Raw genomic sequence first — 21,516 nt, 5'->3', positions numbered from 1 at the left:
CCCTCAAGTATTCCTTTGAAAGTTCCTCTTAACCCTAGAACAAAAGAATAAAATTTTGATTCACCGGTTATATGGGTTATTTATTTAGGGATTCTCTTGGTGGAAAATGTGTTTCAAGGTATTTCGATCTATTCTCGTTTTAAATGTATACTATTGGCCGATCATATAAGGATTAACTTACATAAACACTTCATGTTTCTTTTTAATTTGTTTGTCTAACTTTTTCATATGTTCTCCTCTTTCAGTCCCTCATATTCTCTAAATCATTTCGACGATTCAAGAAAGAGAGCTAGATGTAAAAGATAATCATATTAAAGAGAGCTATATGTAAAAGAAAATCATATGATAATAAATAGAAAACTGATGACTCCAAATTTAAAAAGAAACAAAAAAATAAAATCATCAGACCTTAATTTCAAAAGTGGAGAGCTAACTTCACCGAGTGACTATCATATCTTACAAGCAGAGATCAACCCCAGAATCAAAAAACAAGAGTACAACCAATAGAACATTCAAAACGACCCTGCCTGAGGAAACATTAGTTCAGAGAGGAGGAATCAATCCACATTTCCGAGTCCATTTAAACAAAGAAGTGTTTTAAGTGTCACGGATTTAGGCATATTGAATCAGATTGCATAGTAAGAAGAATGATCACTTTCATTGAACAGGGAGCATTTAAAGAAATAAACACTGATCCTAAAGAAGAAGATTCCAGAGAGGTTCTTCTACTTCCAACCGACAAGGAAGAGACTAGCGATTCCAACTGACCTTATGAGAGCAACTCCATCTGAATTAACAGTAATTATTCTAGAGAGAAGTAAGTCTGAGATAATAATCGTTCATGTAGGGTTTGAGATCGTTGTGCCTACCTTTTAACATATGTTAAGAGAAGCATCAACAAAGCTAACAATTAGATGTCCAAATGAGCCACATGAGTTTGAGGAATCGATACTAGATAGATGACAACACCAGATAAGAGAATTTCAAACTTTTTAGATAGAAATTATACTTCCTGAGTTGCCCAAATTGAGGGAGGTCCAACATTTTATAGATGACAATTTTGTGTCACTTTTGGAATACCATAATGAGTAATTTGAATATTAAAATCAGTTCAACAGTGTACCCACAGATAAAGCGTTGGAAATTACCTTAGGATATTTGGAGAAAAAAAATTCTACAATAGGATCCAAGTCCTATCTCCCGAGTGGTTGCTATTGAGAGTTACACAACCTGCCATAGATTTCGTCCCATAGTTGAATCCTTTTTGCATATTAGTTTATGAGATACATTCAAACGAGCACGACTGGAATAAGCCAATTACAGATTTAATAGTTTGAAGTTTGTTTTGTGAAGATACTCATCTGCATGCAGTTTCAATTCTGACTGTGCCAAAAGAAGACAGATACATATTCTAACGGGATGTGCTTAGAATGAAATTGCCTATAAGAGTGAATTATCACAGAATTACAATATTTATGCTACCTTTAACTTATTTTGGAATGACATCACATATAAGATTGACTTGTGAGGGGATTACAACAGTTATGCTATCTTTATCGTATCCAACTTGACTCCATATTGTGAGGAAACAGAAGCTTCAACAGATGAGGTCAAAGCTCCCACAGCCTAGAGAGATAACCCGGGTGTTCGCTCTTTACAAGACGCGATGTGGACGTCTATTCAACGTGTGACTGCGCCATGCATGGTCCAGATAGTTCGAGCTAAACAATTCGAGGGTCAACCGACCTTCCGTTTGCTTAGGGTTGCCTCCTACCCTATGGGGTCCACTCCTCTCATCCTATTCGCCGTTGCAGCCCCAGAACAACCCCTCCTTTTACAGTCCCGTAGTCCCACACATTCCCCGTTCGTTTGTTGCCACCCCGAATAGTTTTTCTGGCTATTTTGCTAGTGTTCCAGCCCTCCTAAACCACTTGCGTACCATCTAGGCACTGTCTTAGGCCTACTGCACTGACTCCCAGCCACAGATCTGCTGTCCAACAACCAGAACCCCCTCCCGCACCCAAGCTTCTGTACAAGCTGCCCAACACCGCTTCAGATCGTTGTTTCTTCGCTGCACAGCCCACCCATCCATTTGTTGTCGTCCCGAGCAGAGAGTACCCCTTGCTCCATGTCCCCACCTAGTCATCACCTTTCCAGACCCCCAAGAGCCACCGCCACCACTGTCAATACACCCTAGTAGCAACTTGTGTATCGTGTATATTGCTATTTTCTATTTCTGAGTGTCGGTTGTAACTGTCTATTAGTTTTTCCAGTAATAATATTTATATGTTTATTGTTTTTTGGTTTAGCTCAAATATCATATTTTCTCTATAATTTTTCTGTCAACTATTTTCTTTTGGTATATCTCTGAAATACATCAGAACTAGTCTAGAAAAAAAAATTTCCTTCCCATTTACTGATTACTTTGTTACTTAATTATTACATGTTGCTCATAAAAAAGAGACTACCAAAAATATTTTACGCACTACTTTGGAAAGCCAGTGCCAGTACGTGATTCAATAAAAAGTATTTGCTCCTGCTAGAAGCTGACTTTGTGTAAACTCTACTAGTTACAATATCTTATGTAATATTACACAAAGAATCATAACTTCAATAAGAAAAAATAATTTCCAAATGGCTCGAAAATATGCATTGAAGATCACAGGCTTTTTAGTCAATGGATTCACAATTTTAAGAAAATTGGTATGATCTGCTTTAGTAAAGCAAGCAAGCATTAATACTAGAGCCTATTTAAAAGTGCACATTGTGGGATCTATGAATTAAACAATACTGACGATTGTATTTTCATTTTCATTCCACAAGTGATAACATTTTTAAGAAAATGTAGAATTAAAATAGCCTTACCTATGATAGAGCACCTCAGCCACCAATACGTATCATTGGCCTATTTGTTGTTTTTGCAAGGTCGAGCATTCCAGCATGCGCGGCTTTCTTTTTCTTTACCTAAACAACAGCAATAGCAGTTATAATAATGGTACACATTAGCTGAATAAAATAGGGATTAAGCCATGATCGCATCAAAATTTGTAGCAAGAGAGATGTAAAGTCGGTCAAAAAAGCAAAATATCACTCCAAGGCGTTCTGGCCTGGACTTTTTGTTTAAAAGATGTTAAGACATGTGTTAAGAAGTTGAGGCATTAACATACATGCCACCCAATTGTTATGTGCTTCCATAGCTTACACCTAAATTTCACTTTTTAGATTTATACAACCTAAATCATTCATATCAGATCAAAATACCACTATTTTAACTTTTTAGAAGTGAACTACACATTTTCATGCATAGGCAAGCTGGCATGTATATAAAAATTAAATTTTAGGTGTTAGATGTGTAAATACATAAGTGGAATGTATGTAAATTTTCCTAGAAACTTATTTCAGAAAAGAGATTCAACATTCTGGTCCAATGTAGCCCGCTTCACTCCAGGGATGCAACAGCACCCCAAATGTACATCAAATGAAAGAGCGATAGCATACGTGTACTAGATCTAGATCAAGCAAGGGGGATGAACATGACTAAAGCAGAAAAAAGCATGAAGAAAATAACTAATTATAATTTCTAGTGAAATTTTATAAATTCATCCAAACATCAATTGAATGTTTGTGCATTGCAAAAGTAATATATGCTGAAAAAATCACCGAAGAATGACTTGGACAGAAGAGAAATTAATACCGCAGCTCCAATTATCTCCTTTAGCCCGAGATCATCAACACCAGCTCGAAGTGGATCTCTTAAACTGACCTGAAACTCGCATAAACAAACTGTCATAAAAGATACAGGACAGTAAATGAACTGGTATAAAAGATACAGGACAGCTAAATACACGAAAATATAATTTATAATTGCATATAGCTTTACCATAACCTCTCAACTCCTGAATAAACTCTCAAGTGGAAGCATGATTAGAGTGCATCAGTAGAATGACTATGAGCTGTAAGGACCATATCAAACGAAGTGTGAATAGAGTTGTAAGTTGCAGGGGGGCTGAGAGATTAGATGGAAACTTTGGTATCTAAAGTTTAGTTTTAATTCTTTGGGTCCTTTTTTCAGTGCGAAACGTTTGATTATGTGATAGTTGCCAAACAAAAACAGGCAAAGTCAAGAAAGAAAATAAAAAAAGAGCTACTTCTAATAACCAGGATTAAGAAAAGTTAGCCAATTATAATCATTCTTGCTCTAGTTTTTGCATAGAGTAAATGTTTTAGGACAACAACAACACATAAGCCTTAATGCCACTACGTGGGGTCGGCTAACAGAATCATTTTTCTCCATTGCGTCCTATTTAGTGTCATCTTTTCATTTAGTTATCATAAATTAAGATCTTTTTTAAGTACTCAATATCGTCGTGAAGAAGAGATCATTGAAAATGTAAAGATTGTAAGGTCATTCCAAGTGAGAATTTTAAGTACTCCATATCGATTATTTGTTCAAGATTTTAAGATAAAGAGTTGTATGATAAAGAATCCTAGGAATCATTGTGTAGAATTAGATGGGGGCAACTCAAAAAGACGAATAAAATTATTTTTATTAGTAATCTTCAAGGTTTCAAGATTTTGAATGTTCATGAAAAAGCAAACTCTATGTGGGATAAAATAACAAACGCTATTAAACAAGTGAGGAATGATGTAATTAAAGAATCAAAAGGAAAAGTTTCTATAAATTAAAATAGTTGGTGATAGAATAATAATGTGCGAGCAAAGATAAAATATAAGAAGTTATGTTATCAAAATTGGTTTAAAAGGAAAAGTTTAGTAAACTAGGAAAAATAAAAAATGACCAATAGGGAGTCTAAGACAACAATCCATGACGCTAAAATTTTTTAGTGATCTTTATAATAGATTAGATACTAATGAAGATGAAGAACAAATGTATAAAGTAACCAAACAAAGAGAAAACAAAAATATGGATTTAACTTAAATAAAGTGTATTAAAAATGAAAATCAAAGTGTTTTTCTTAGAAAAAGATATTCAGCATAGCTAGGTGAGTTAAATTAATAAATTTTTTAATAAAGTTATGAAAATGCAATCGACCTTAGTGATCTTAATATCATTAATAATAATAAAATGTTTCATTTTTATCGTCGTATTAGTAAAAAAGAAGTTGATGAGACAGTAAAAAAACCCAAGGGTGGAAAATATCTAGGACCTGATGATCTCCTTATTAAAGTGTGGAAATATTTAGGAGATTTGGGAGTTCCTTGTCTTACTAAACTCTTTAATATTATTTTAAAAATTAAAGAGATGCCTGAGAAGTAGAGGAAAAGTATTTTGGTCCCTATTTTTAAGAATTAAGGGGTTGCACGATAATGTGCAAATTATAGATAAAATAAGTTGATGTGTCCAACTTTAAAATTATGGGAGGGTAATTGAATATAGGTTAAGACATATTGCAAAGATTTCTCATAATCAATTTGGGACTCAAAATTTGGATTTATATCGCACAAGTTTACTATGGAAGCAATACATTTATTGAGAGGTTTGACGAAGAAGTTCAAAGAGAATAAGGAGGATCTACATATGATTTTTATTGATTTAAAAGCAGACTTAACATAAGGTTCCAAGAGATATCCTTCGGAGATTTCTAGAGAAGAAAGTTGATGATATGACTTATATTCAAGTCATTAAGGATATGTATGCTAGAGTTGTTACTTATGTTCGATCAGGAGGAGACCCAATATTTTCTTATTTCAATTGGATTATATGAAGGACCAGCTTCAAACCATATCTTTTTGCAGTAGTTATGGATGCTCTTGCTGGACATTTACAAGAGGATGTGCCTTGGTGTTTTCTTTTTGCTGATGATATCCTTCTTGTGGTTAAGAATAGAGAAAAACCTCAACAAAATGTTGAATTATGGAAGTCTACATTGGAGTCTAAACACCTTTGTTTGAGTACAGATAAAACGAAATACATGGAATGTAATTTTAGTAGTTAGTTTTAGAGACAGAGTTAACTATGGGTGATCAAACTGCGAAAAGTTAGCCAATTATAATCATTCTTGCTCTAGTTTTTGCATAGAGTAAATGTTTTAGGACAACAACAACACATAAGCCTTAATGCCACTACGTGGGGTCGGCTAACAGAATCATTTTTCTCCATTGCCGCTTAGACTGAAAGAAAAATTTTATAAGATGGTGGTGAGACCTGCAATGATTTATGGCGTTGAATGTTGACCTTTAAAAGAGAAGAATAAAACAAATTTAAGTGTTGCCAAGATGAGAATGCATAGGTTGTTGAGTGGCTTTACACTTAAAGAGAAAATACGAAATGAATATATCTGTGATAGATATATCTAAATGAATATATCTGTGATAGGGTTGGTGTAGCTCCAATGGTGGACAAAATTAGAGAGAGTTAGATGGTTTGGTCACATTAAACGTCGACCTTCTGATAATTCGGTTAGGAAAGTAGATGTTTTAGATTCGACTTAAGAAAGGCAGAGGTAGCCTATAAAGACTTGGGCCTTGTATTAAAAATGATCTTAATTTATTAGAACTACATGAAAATATGACACTAAATAGGAATATGACACTCAATAGATATGACACTCAATAGAATGCAATGGAGAAAAAGATTCATGTAGCCGACCCCAGTTAGTAGACTAGAGGTTTGTTGTTGTTGTTGTTGTTGTTTATGCTATTATGTCTGTTTCTGAAATGATTAATTTACAAATAATATATGCATATAAAGGCAATACGGACTTCAATTCAGAAACAATTATAGCGCAGATGATGCAAGATTAAACTAACCAAATAGACATAGCTTTATCGACAACAACTTCCCCGCAACAACTTCTTCTACAACTACTACATGTTGCTTCTTCAAACAGTTGCAGTTGCCCCAAACAGACCCTAAGTGACAGACTGCAAATAGATTAATGATAGGGAAAGCTATAGAAACAGCTTGATTCAACTCAGTATAATGCAAATAAACATATCAGGTGAATTACACTTTACGAGTCTGGATAGCTTCATTTCACTCCATTAGTTTCAGGAAAACAATTCCAAGTTTAGTGCTAATTCTACACATAATTATTAAAAGATACACAGATAGCTTTAGCTTGCAAATGCTACGAACATGCCATCAACCGTGTCTTCCCATTTTTTTTAAAACAGTGTTAATAAAAGGAAAAAAAATCATACCCTAAGTCACATGCTGAAAAATGACCGAAGGAGGCATGGGAATATGCGGAAGTATCAAGGTCTGACTACAATTCCACTCCCACAACCAGATAGCAATGAAATGAAACTGTCAGGAAACCAACTCTACTGTGCACTATTTCATAAGCCTTGTATAAAGAAAAACTAGCTAACATATACCATCAAGCTCAAAGCAAATAAAATGCAAACTAAAAGTCTGTCTGGAACATCTGTAATTTTTGTAAAGATGATTGTAATGCTGGGACGAGAAAATCAACTTCCTAGAAAGTTACAATTTGAATTATAAATATTTATTTATTTCCAAAAAGTCAGACTACACTTTAACATATCTGGTTGCACAAAGTAACTTCTCACCATAAAAATTTTTAAAAAACATCAAGAAAGCAGTTTCCTAAACCTAACCATGTTCATGGTCTAAAAGGCAAACAAACAAAGTTTTTCCAAACAGACCCTAAGTTTACAATAATTAAATAATTCATGAATTTTTTTTCCAATCTTCCATAATGGTTCTTTTTAAATAAGCAATGCTACACTCATAGCAGTTGCCAATAATGTTTAGACATGCCTAAATTTACAGTTTCGTAAAACAAAGTTTCGATTTGTTTATTACAAACAAAAAATTTGCCAATGTCAGTCTCAATACGGATAAGAAATATTAACTAATGTTTAGTCAATAACCAATAATAAAACTAGGTCAAAATTAAAGAGAAATCAATTTCGGGACTTTATGATTGCTAGAAAATTAACACTGTCATTGCCGATCCCAAGCCCGAATATAAAAAGTAGAGGGTTGCGTTAGTAAGTCGATAGTCAGCGTAAAACTTGTCGAAATGAAATCATGACATGAATCATTTTGAATATTGTGTAAGTGTTAGAGCGTTCCCAGGAAGCAACACGCTGTATGACCTCAATACAGTGAAAAGCGTGCAACAGTAACTACACCGGCGCCCTGGTGCAGTGTTAAATAAGCAAGGGTTCCCACATTACGCACGGATAGGGTAATCCATGAAACTAATGAAATAGTGTTAAATAAGCAAGAGTTCCCACATTACGGACGGATAGGGTAATCCATGAAACTAATGAAAATAGTATTATGATAGTATCTTAGAATATAAGTACTCTCAATGGTATATTAATTAAATGGTTGATATTACAATGCATACAAAGATTAATATCTTATGTATTCAAGAAACTAAATGGGTTGGAGAAAAGGCAAAGGAAATTGATAACTTAAGTTTTAAACTTTGGTATTATGGGAAGAGTCGCACTAGAAATGGTGTAGGTGTAATTATAGAAAAGAGTTTGAAAGATAATGTTATAAAAATTAATAAAGTTGGAGATAGAATTATAGCCCTTAAAATTATTATTGATACTAGAATTTTTAATATGATAAGTACTTATGCTCCTCAAGCAGATTTACATATAGGGTCTAAAGATAAATTCTGGAATGACTTAGAAGATTTATATAAGACTTAATACAAATGATAACTCTTAAAGAAAGAATTTTTATTGGAGGAGATTTAAAAAGACATGTCGGTAGAGTGGTAGAATATTTCAAAAATATTCATTGTGGCTACGGTTTAGAGTGACTAATGAAGAAGGTAGAGTCATCTTAGATTTTGCTTTAGAGCATGATTTTTTTGTTTACTAATACCTTATTCAAGAAAAGAGATGAGCATCTTATTACTTATAAGAATGGATTTAATAAAACACAAATTGATTTTTTTTTTTTGAGAAGAAGAGATCATCGAGATTATAAAGATTGTAAGATCATTCCAAATGAGGATTTAAGTACCCAACAACGATCATTAGTTCTAAATTTTAAGATGAGTTGAAAATAAATAATATTATAACTCATCATCTTAGAATTAGATGGAGGAACCTAAAAGACGCAAATAAAATTATTTTTATGAGTAAAATTCAAGATTACAAATTTTGGGATGTTCATGAAGAAGCGAATGCTATGTGGGATAAAGTAACAAACACTATTAAGTAAGTAGCAAAAGATGTACTAGAAGAATCAAAATAAAATGTTTCAATAAATAAAAATAATTGGCTGTGGAATAATAATGTGCAAGAAAAATAAAAATATAAAAAGATATGTTATAAAAATTGTTTTGAATGTAAAAACTAGAGAACTGAGAAAAATATCAAGCGGCCCACATGGAGTCTATAAGAACAATCTGTGACGCTAGAAATTCTGCTTTTGGTGATCTTTATAACAGATTAGATACTACGGAGGGTGAAAAATATATGTATAAACTAGCCAAATAACGAGAAAAGAAACGTAAAGATTTAACTCAAGTAAAGTGTATTAAAGATGAAAATCAAAAAGTGTTTTTCTTAGAAATAGATATTCAACATAGGTGAGTGAGTTAATTTGATAAATTTTTTAATAAAGTTTCTATAAATATGATCGACCTTAGTGATCTTAATATTGTTAATAATAATAGAATGTTTCATTTTTACCATTGCATTAGTAAAAAAGAAGTTGATGAGGCTTTAAAGAAAACCAAGGGTGGAAAGTCTGTAGGTCCTGATGATATCCCAATTGAAGTGTGGAAATTTTTAGAAGATTTGGGAGTTTCTCGGCTTACTAAACTCTATAATATTATTTTAAAAACTAAAAAAGATGTCTGAGGAGTGAAGAAAGAGTATTTTCGTCCCCATTTTTAAGAATAAAGGGGATGCAATAGAGTGTGAAAACCATAGAGGAATTAAGTTGATGTATCATACTTTAAAATTATAAGAAAGAGTAATTGAACATAGGTTAAGACGTATTACAAATATTTCTCATAATTAATTTGGATTTATGTTGGGCAGGTCTACTATGGAAGCTATACATTTATTGAGAGGTTTAATGGAGAAGTTAAAAGATAATAAGGAGGATCTACATTTGATTTTTATTGATTTAGAAAAAGCTTACGATAAGGTTCCAAGAAATATCATTTGGAGAGTTCTTGGGAAAAAAGGGTTTGATATGACTTATATTCAAGTCATTAAAGCTATGTATACTACAGCTGTTACTTGTGTTTGAGTTGAAGGAGGATTGACCAATTATTTTCCTAATTTTGTTGGATTGCATTAGGGATTGGCTTTAAGCCCATATCTTTTTGCTTTAGTTATGGATGGTCTTACTGGACATTTACAGGAGGATGTACCTTGGTGTATGCTTTTTGCTGATGATATCCTTCTCGCAGATAAGATGAGAGAAAAAGCACATAAAAAATTTGAAATATGGAGGTCTACCTTGGCATCTAAAGGCCTTCATTTGAGTAGAACTAAAACTGAATACATGGAATGTAATTTTAGTAGTAGTAGCTCTGGTGACAGAAATGTAACTATAGGTGATCAAATTATTAAAAGGTGTGAACACTTTAGATATCTCGGTTATATTGTTCAAATTGATGGCGATATTGATGGAGATGTTATTAGTAGAATTTAAGTTGGTTGGTTGACGTGGAGGAATGCTTCAAGCCTGTTGTGTGATAGAAAAGTATCGCTTAAACCGAAATGAATATTTTATATAATTGTGGTGAGACCTACTTTATATTTGACTTATGTTAAGAAAGACAGAGGTAAAGCTAGAAAGACTTTGGCTTAATGTATAAAAAATTATCTTAATTTATTAGAACTAAATGAAAATATGACACAAAATAGTACGCAATGGAGAAAAAGGATTCATGTAGCCGACCCCACGTAGTGTTATTGAGGCTTTGTTGTTGTTATTGTATGATTGCTAGGAAATTCCCCATACGTAGATCATGCAACCTAACCCAATTGCGGAAAGCTGCAAGAATTTTGTCACAACCTAGCCCGAAAGTTTAGAATTTTTGAAGTGAGAACAGACGGTCATACAACAAAAATTAAATGTAATTTTATATTCTATCATTAATAATTTATAATCTAAATAAATCAAAAGGACCACAAACGAATAAAAAATAAAAGTAAAGCAACTATGATTATAATTACATTCCTCTAACTTGGTTGTGTCTTCCACAAAATATTTATCTTATATCACTTATCTTCTAGTCAAAAACTTAAGCTTTAAAATGTTAATTTATTATGGTGAATTCTCAACAAACTCAATGGACTCTCATATTCATAAAATAACAACATAACAAAAATAATAATAATAATATGCATGATAGTCAAACAAAATAAATGAGTATAAAAATAAATAACAATTTACTATTCAATGTGAATTCAAGAAGGTTCGTAACATTTTATCGCATAATATATCATCTTATTTATATATTTTCATTTACATCCATCACAAGAGTACAGTCTAAGTTTTACTAATTAAAATACGTCAATAACAATAATATTTTTAAATTTTACGTACACGGGTACCTTCACATCCCCAACTATCATCATAAGAGAGTGAATTCCGTCAATAAATCATGGACATACAAACATATTACATAGATCATTTTATTCAAATTCCACAAATCATTCTACATATTTCTATTTTACCTAGTGTATATAATAAATTTAAAAGTTAAAAATCTGTAACACACACATCAAATATGACTAACAAAAAATCTACAGAGTAGATAAATCATGAGCAATTTGCAGTATCAATCTAAGCAAGAATTCATTTAACACATTTGATTTTAAAAAATCAATAATATTGTTGCAAAATAGAAATAAGAGTACTCACTTTGTTCACTTGCTTGCTTTCAACATTGTTACACCTTCAAGACTCCTATAATTCGATGTTGAGTTTATCATAATAAAAAAATAAAATTAAAAAAATTTATTTAATTATGCTCAACTAATCTTTCAAATAATTATTGGAATAATTACATGTAGAGTACCTAAGACATTGATATTTATGAATTAAGCACCCCGGTGATTTTTTGAACTACCAAACTAAGATATTTCGCGTGCCACAATCAAACCACTCAAAAGTAAAAAGATAAATAAATTCATTGATTTATATAAAATCGATTAGGCATACTCATTAATTTACAATCTAAGGGTAAACAACTTAGTGGAAGCTTTCAATAAGATATTTATCAAACAACACAAGAATATCCTCACTAAGAATGAAAGAGAATGGCAGATAAAAATAATGCAAGTTCTATGAGCATACCAAACTATGTATTACACTAACCAACCTTAATTATTATGCCATGGTTTTAAATCGATGAAGACTTACTCGAGGTAAGTTGTCATCGCTTCGAATACTCATCCAACACAACCTCAATGAAAAGCAAAATGCACATCTGTGAACGAAAAAATTCAATGGTTTAGATTAAATTAGACTATAAATTCAATAAAAAATCTAGAAATTTATTAAGCAAAAATGACTACAGCCTTCTATCATATAATGCATCCTCAGGCATCTCAGATAGAGCATCCTCAGGCATCCCAGATAGAGAAAAGTATTATTGTTATTGAGAAGACTAATAACTTAGTATCGAAGTATTGTTCAAAATTTTGAAGCTAACCGAGAAAGTCCTTTCATCATCAAAAAAACATATCAATGTGAAGTCTGTCAGCTTATTAACTTAAACGACCAACGACCAATACCATCAATCAATGATTGATAGTTGATGCAGTATCACACATGATAGCAAAATTAAAAAGACGGGATAGTCAATTTCTTCTCAAAGATAAGGCGAATGTGGATCGCAACAACACGTATTTGAATTTCACTTAGAACTTTTTATAACACAAGAAAGCATTTCTAAGTTGTCATAAACATCCCCAATAAAATATTTTATATTTTATAATGGTTGGAATTATTACTGCAATGTGGTGGGACATTTATTTATATTTGGGTCAGCAGTATACTTCATGTTCAAATCCCAAGATAAGTAGCTGGAATTATTTGTTGTTAAGTCACACGCAATTGCATAAGCAGAAATTAAAATCAATTTTCAACAAGATGTGAGAAAATTCCAAACGTCAGAGGTCATACTCAACCAACTAAAATCCTAAAGATCTAACAAAAAGATTTCCTAATTTGCAAGCTTTAATTAGTTGAGTTAGAAAAGCATAAATTCAACATATCTTAACTCTAGCACTCGAAAAGGGCCTAAATGTCACTCAACATGCCTGAATATTATTGTCATTAAAATATCTCATTCAGCAAGCCATAAAACTGAAGTTGTGTGTAGCAAAAGTCTAAGAATTTAGTAGTTCCTAAAAGTTTGATTGGCTAAACCATCTCAACTAAGTAAACTAAGGTATGCAACAACCTAAGACAATAAAATCATGAGATTTTGATTTGGACTGACAATAATTTCCCCACCATCAGCTCTAAACTAAAGGAGTGAATTACTTTAATTTAAAATCAAAATTATTGCTACTAGATACAAAGCACTTAGCGCCCAACAACTAGCCACTATGAAGCACGGACAAGGATATGGGAATACGGACGCAGCACAACAAGTGGACACGACATAATTGGAAAAAATAAGACATGATGAGTCCGTAACACTTTTTAATATTTAATTAATTATTAATATAAAATCTCTTTTTTTTTTCATTTTTCTTTATTAAAGACATCACAAAACAGTATGAACGAATAAAATTCAACAAAGAGGGAACTATTGATAATCGGCTTCGAAGAATTTTGGATGCACTTTTGAAGCTAGATTTTGACGTGTTAGAAGGAGCTCTGACATTTTCAACTATGAGATATAAGTTAGGGGGATTTTGATGTATAAATAGAAATGTTATTATTTCTTTATTATTTACACATTTTTATGGATGAGATTACACTTTAAGGAAATGTATTTTGATGTTTTTTTGTAGGTATAACAGGTATTAGAAGTAAGAAAACATGGAGGTTGGAGCAAAAGGAGCACAAGAAGACTAGTGCCTAAGCGTCGAACCCCTGGGCGCCTAGACGCCAGTCCCAACCCTGGTAAACTGAGAGAACAGTGCTTAGGCGCCACCCACTTCGGGCCTAGGCGTTGTGATACTGGCGCCTAGGCGCCACACCTTTCGGTGCCTAAAAGCCCATGTTGTTTCTTGCATACAGAGAGTCTGACGCTTAGACGCCAGCCCCAGAATGCCTAAGAGCCAGCAACTCCCTTGAGTTGTTTTGACAATGACAAGTCGGGAAGTCTATCGTGGGAAGTCGTGGGAAGTCATTGGGAGTCATGGGGAGTTGCTTAGGAGGTCGTGGGGTGATGTTTATGTTAATTAAGAGTAAATATATGTGCTATGTATCAGAGACTTAAAAAATGAATGAAGGATTGATGCTGGCAGGTATAAGATTGATAAAGAAGCGAGCATTGAGTGGATTGACTTGTTGTAGTTTATCCTTCTTCTTCTAGTGCAGAGGATAAGGAAAGTCTCCAAGAGCAGCAGCGAGAAGTCAGGAGGGGCATTGGTGGAGCATCTTCAGGTCATTATAAAGGAGAGGAAGATAAGTTTATTGTCTTTCTTGTTGTATTACTGTAGTAAACCTTTAGATAGAGTAATTCTCTTGTTTCAATGACTTGTGTGTTGTTTCTCTCATGCTTCCTAAGTGGATTTCTTTACTTTACCTTGTGATGATTAAGTAGGATATGTAGGAATGTTAAGTGTTATAAAATTACTTTTAATTTTTGAATATGATGATTATTCATTTACTTTTGCTTCAGGCAAATGAAATGTTAAAATGTATTATGAACCATAATAACTGGAGAGAGTTATGATAGAATCAACTAGGTTAATCAGTTGAACTATGAGGTATATGTGGATATGCTTCGTAAGGAGATGCAAATGTTAGGAAAATATTCTTAGACGGGTTCAAAACGGGATTTAAGGAATTAAAGTCGTTTTAACCAATCACCTTTATGCACTCGGGAGAGGGTAAAGAAGAAAGTTGCTCCTATTTATCACTAGTTATATTTACTATCTGCAGTTTATACTTTCTGTACTCCACTACTTCATTACAAGGGAGGGTATCTTTAGAATATGATATTCATCAATCCAACACCTAGTTAAGTAGGATTTCAACGTGACAATTGCTTTAAATACTTTAGAATTACTTCGTAAGACTTTAACATAAACTAAATTCCAAAATATGAACAAAATCAATATGCTAGAATTTTTTCTATATTAAAATTACCTCATTTTCAGTGGGATCGACATTCCAGACTCTAAAATTCGATATTACTAATACAACACGTGCACTTGCGTGAGCCCCCAATGTGTAGTAGCACCTGAAGACGAGTATCATAAAACTAAAGTCCTACGTCACTTTGCAGTCACCGCCCATTGCCGACCACCACCCGTCGGTCGTCGTCGATTATCATCGATCGCTGCCCACTCCTTGCAATGAAGCACCGTGTGAAGCGACAACTAACATCGCAGAGTCGCGAAGAAACATGTAAAGCGATGCACCATCCCGAACATCGGGATGTCACCCCAAAGGCAGTATAATAATGTATTGCGAAGATGGTATAATGAGGCACCCCGTATACGCTTGTGCATCTCTCGACTACGGCCCCCACGGCCTACGAACGTCACTATACTCGTCAATACAGCCTACGTGATCCACACCTCGAGCAGCTCCCGACTCTGAGTCCTGCATTCTACAGATATCGCTACTACTCACCACTACGGTCTATCTGACAAACTACGATTTACGTGGTCCGCAACTTTTGCAGCTGCCTCCTATGGCTTCTCTGGTCAATCAACGCTCCTGGAGCAATCATCTACAACACGCAAAGAACTACTACTTCCACAACGATCGACTATGGCCCTTACAGTCTGCTGTCGCCAAAAACTACAGCCGGATTACGATTATACAACTTTGTAATTCCATCTTCCCTAATTCAGAAGAATAGTGGATATGTGTATTCATCATTCATAATGGATTATTCAACTGAGCTAGGCCCCGTGATTTTCTCCCTTTCAAGGGTTTTTCATAAAAAAAGTCGAGATGTTTTTTTCTACTTACTTCTCTTCTTTTATCTGAGTTTGCGTTAAATTGTTGTGCAACGCTAAGATGAAAATCTATTACTCTACCATCGCCAATCTTCTAGCACACATCAAGTATAAATTTAAAATATGCGCGTTTGTAATTTTTAAAATAAGTATGGATTGCAAGATGATATTTGTATGCATTTTGAAGCAAGAAAAATTCAAACTTAATTTTAACTCATTCAACATTCTTAAACCATATGCCTGAATGTTTGATGAATTTCATTAGAGCACGTGTTGGTGTTTAATTTTATATGTTAAGATAATTTAAATAACCATAAACTTTTTCAGAGTGAAGTGCATTGAAACAATTTTAAATAACATGTGCAACATTTTCAAACGTTCAAATTTAAATGTTTTATATGATTATTAGTCTTTTAAATTTCATATATTTGAACTACTTAAGAGGAATTTCACATTTTTCAAAGAACTTGATGACTTTCAAAATTAAATTTGAATTGTAAATTACTTCATGAAATATGAGCAATACTTAAAATTTTCAAGATTCAACGATTTTATGTGAGCAATTTTATCATTAGATTAAGCATAAAATTTAAACTTCAAATTTTTAAATAGTGCCTTGAGTCCACTAATATACATGCTATGGATCTGATGACGAATATTTGAATTTCTCTAAACTATTATCATACAATCAAAAAATTCATTCATTTGCCTTTGATCTCCATATGTTAAATTCTTGAATAAACATAAATCACATAAATCTTACAGTCAATTCTTATTATGTCAAATTTAAATTTTTTAACTACAGCAAATTAATCTACGTATTTTTTATCATTGCTTGTTAAATAATTGTGTTTAGTTCCGGTCCATTCTCCATTCAAAATATTACACTCAAAAATCTTATTTTTTTCAAAATGTGTATATATATATATATATATATAGAAAAGGCTAATATATTAAGTAGAAAGAAAGATACAGATATAATGTGTGGGACGGCCTAAACATGACACCCTGCCAACTAAAAAACCACAAATGGTTCCAAAACTTAAATAAAAAGTCTAACAGTGCCGAAATACATATTATCAGGTGGCTAGAGAGCGACTCAATTTAGTCTTGCCTCTGTCTCTAGTTCTAGGGAAGGAGCAATCTAATAAGCTGGTAATATAATTGTCATTGTCAAAAGTAACCAATGTATCATCCATTATGTTCCCGAGCTGGAGTCGGCCTCCATTCTTCTTCTTCCTCCTGGAATAGACCAGTCATTCCTCTTCCGAAGAATCAGTCTGATAGTGTGGTAGAGCTGAAGCAGAAGTAATATCAACAATAGGTTCTAATATATATGAACTATGAGTTGCCTCTACATCGGATACTTTCGGAAGAAGTGAAGCTGCGAGACTCTCTTGATTATTTGTCTTAACACTATCATTTGTAGATAATTGTCCATCAGTATTGTTTTCTATGGGGTTTGAAGGTGTCAATATCACATCACTCGCAGTAATAGTAACAACAGTGTCATGGGGGTCCTCAGGGGCAACAGACACCTCCTGTCTGGTATATATATACATACATAAATAATATATATATATATTGATTTAATACAAATGATCAAACTTTATTTAGTTCTTTTCAAGTCATTTTACCAAAAAATTTGACAACCTCCTAGCATCTTTCTTGCAAAGGGGGGCATCAACGATAATATTGGACATTTTTACCAATCTTAAAAAAATGGTTGATGTCGTACAACACCATGATCATAGAGGGTTTTCTAACCCACCAGTTCATAGAGCGTGAATGAGGATTCAATTTACTTGAATGAAAGTAGTGTCAATGCAAATTTCTTTGCTAAGTTGGAACGACCTGAACGAATGCTTATGTAGTAGTTTTTCCTATCACACTAGACAATGTTTCAACAACCCATTTAACGATTTTTCATAATACTGAACGAATGCTTATGTAGTAGTTTTTCCTATCACACTAGTACTTATTTAACGATTTTTTCTGCTAATTTTCAACAACCCAAATGAGCACTTAGTAAATTTCCTAGCCAAGTTGAAACAACCCGAACAAATACATAAGGTTTCAAGCATTTTATATCTTTGAGTGTGAGGGGACAACGATCGGGAGAGAACGAATTTTCAATTTTTTTTATTACTCTTCGATTTGTTTCTATTTTATATAATATATAATATATAATAATTCAAAGAGAGATAGGGGCAGATATGGTGTTTACGATCAGTGAAATGGGTAGAAGTGGGTTGTTGTTCTGGTGCAGGATTGGGATGAGTGTAAAAAAAAATAATAGAGGCCTAGAGTTATCGATTTAAAAGAAGAATGGAAGTGGATTGTTTCAAGGGTATGAATTATAAGTGAATAGAGAAGAGCGGAGCATTGAAGGGGGAAGATTTCAGATCTAGATATGACAAATTAGAGGGAAATGGCTTTGTTGAATCTAACGGAAGGTAGAGATAAGGGTTTTCTTGTGTGGCTTTGGCGACATGAACAAAGAAAAGGGCGAGAGAGGAGGCACGAATGTGCAAATGGAACATAGAATCGTATCGGATGTGGTTGGGGACTTTATTTTGCGAGATGAAGTGGAATGAAACACAAGGAGCATCTCTGCGTACGAAATGAAGAGGAGACAGGCTGTTGGCATGTGTAATAGAGGAGGGGCGAGAACTGTAGGAGAGGAAGATCAAAGCAGGGAAAAATGACAAACTCGTGTGAGAGAGTTGCATAGATGGTTCAAACACAAATAAGTAAGGAAGGCAGACATGAATAGTTGCAAGAGAGAGATAATGGATGAGTTCAGCGGGATTAAGTTAAGTATAACAAATCAAATAAGAAGTTTAATGAAAAGAAACAACTTAACTAATTATAGGAATTTTATATTTTAATTGGATTCACCTATAGGAATTCATATTTTAAAGTTGCTTATAATGTCAAAAGCAAGAAATATTGTTTATGCATTAAATAGCAAAGTGAGTTTTCTTACTTTTAAACTAAAGTAGTATTTTGTTTCTTTTAAACTAATTGCATTAGTAAATGATTCTTGTTAAACTCAATTGCACGATTTTATTCTAATTTATATAATATTTTATAGATTGGTTATCTTGTTGTGAACGTTATAAATTTTTCAATAGGATTGAGTGCTATGTATTATTTATTAGATGTATATTTTTACTGAAATGAATGACATGAAATTATGAATAAAATGAATTATATTGAATACTTCTATGTGTATGACTGACTCATAGAATTCACTCCCTTATGGTACTAAACTGGGACACTAAAATACCACTGCACGTAATTGAAAAATGATATCGATATTGATGTACATTAAATAATACAAAATTTAAATGATGCTCCTATAATGAATATATATAAAATGATATATACAATACGACATAATGAAGATTTTGAACTACTTTGAATGATCAAATTTGAAAATATAAACTATTAAATTGTTTATATTGATTTATTGTATGTTTGAGTAGCATAAATATTATTTTATTATTCGTCATGCTACTGTAGTTTAAATGTATGAATATTCATTATTATTGATAACTCACAATGATGTTAAATAAATACTTTTAGGTTGAGGTGTAGAAAGAAAAATGAGCGGTAGAAAAGATAATATTTATAGAAGACAACCAATCTAGAAATGTAATTTTATTTACCTATGTTTTATTTTCAGTTGAATTAATTATTTCTGTTAGTATCACTTATTAATTCTTAATGATAAAAAATGAAACTAAAATTGAATATACCATTTGATCGTCTGCTTTTATCTTAAAAATTTTAAGCCCCTGAGCAGAATTGTGACAACAATATTATATGATTCTTAGACACATGCAAAAGTAATGTTTCAATGTTTTACACCATTTTGAAGTTGGAGCAAAATAAGAAGATTATTTCGAAAAAAAAAAAAGAGTTGCACCAACACCGAGGAATGATTGAATAGAACAACGCAATAACTTATCCCAAAAAAAAAAATTGATATGGCATACCTCAGATGGACCAAAGAGGCACACTTTCAAGTTTCCATCAGCCAATAGCCGCAATCTATTGCAACCAGCACAGAAATGGTCAGTCATTGATGTAATAAATGAGATTGTTCCTTGATGCCCATCTATTATGAAATTCTTGGTTGTATCTGAAGGATGATTTGTAAGCCTTCTCACACCTTCAAATCGTTGTTTCTACATCAACAAGATAAATCAAGCCTATTTTCATCATGCAAATAAATGTTCACTAACGTTATAATGATAAAATAAAATAAATACTTTATATTACCACTTTATCCAAAATCTCAGCATAAGGAACTAGCTTCTTAGTATTCCACACATTTCCATCAAATGGCATAAACTCTATAAATCGAACGTTAATTGGCTTTTCACAAGTCAACTCCACAAAATCACAAATCTCATCATCATTGATACCTCTCATTACAACACAATTGACCTGCAAAGTGCATTTTACACCAACATAATTCCATCTACTAGTATGTAAAGGCAGACATGCTTATGATAAAACAAACTTGGCATTGAAGACTGAAAAAAACATTTAATTGACTATAACATACTTTAACAGGATTAAATCCATGCTCCACAGCAGCATTGATGGACTCCACAACCCGGTCATGCCCTTTACGCCTTGTCAATAATTCAAACTTTGCTGGGACTAATGTATCTAAGCTGATATTTATCACACTGAGTCCACACTCTTTCAGCTTGGGGATCTTCTTGGCTAAAACAATTCCATTAGTGGTCATCGCTAGCGTTTTTAATCCTTTCAAGCTAGAAAGTTGGAGGCATATTTCTTCAATGTCTTTCCTGATAGTTGGCTCTCCCCCAGTTAAGCGGATCTTATTTACTCCACAATTTACAAAAAGATTGGCCAATCGAATGATCTCGTCAGAACTTAGTAACTGTGAATTTGGTGTTAGCTCGACACCTTCCCCAGGCATACAATATTGGCATCTGAGATTGCAGCGCTCTGTTAGGGAAATTCTCAAATAATTATGAAACCTTCCAAATGAATCAAGTAACATATCAGAAGCAGCGTGATCTTCTTGTGATATTTCTGACCAGGTGGCACAAGAAGTTGCATATGTCACCCCCTTTGGGAAGCCTAGTCCGTCACAGTTAGTATTCCGATCATCATTATTTTTGCATCTGAAGGGATAGCTGGTCACACCACCTAAGTTAAACTTTAACGTCTCCGCCTGTTAGAGCGGATCAAAATAAATAATCGCGATGCATTCGAAATCATTGTAAGCTTGTGAAGTTCACTGAGTTTAGTCTAAATTCATCCTATCTACAGTACATCTTGATGCGGTTCTTCACAGATGAAATTCAAAACTAATGATCATATCGTTAATAACTTTCATAACAAGTATAACCATGGAGTATGCATATTTCCCAAAAAAAAAAAAAAATTAAG

The 21,516-nt window shown here is 33.1% G+C and overlaps 1 protein-coding gene across 5 annotated transcripts in view; it reads right to left on the bottom strand.

Annotated features, from left to right (window-relative positions):
- Positions 1-21,299, bottom strand: part of LOC110038946 (GTP 3',8-cyclase, mitochondrial) — a gene marked incomplete at its 5' end in the record, with an annotated part of 33,327 nt that extends 12,028 nt beyond the window's left edge. For 2 of the 5 annotated variants that reach the window (XM_020743880.1, XM_020743879.1), the window contains 5 exon segments: positions 2,866-2,964; positions 3,695-3,763; positions 20,082-20,273; positions 20,368-20,535; positions 20,657-21,299. In XM_020743880.1, coding sequence (XP_020599539.1) covers positions 2,881-2,964; positions 3,695-3,763; positions 20,082-20,273; positions 20,368-20,535; positions 20,657-21,299 — 1,156 coding nt within the window. 5 annotated transcript variants of the gene reach the window in all.
- Between the last annotated feature and the right edge of the window lie 217 nt (positions 21,300-21,516).

Source organism: Phalaenopsis equestris, unplaced genomic scaffold (genome assembly GCF_001263595.1).
Source record: "Phalaenopsis equestris unplaced genomic scaffold, ASM126359v1 Scaffold234456, whole genome shotgun sequence".
NCBI lineage: Eukaryota > Viridiplantae > Streptophyta > Magnoliopsida > Asparagales > Orchidaceae > Phalaenopsis > Phalaenopsis equestris.
This window is presented reverse-complemented; position numbering and strand designations above follow the sequence as displayed.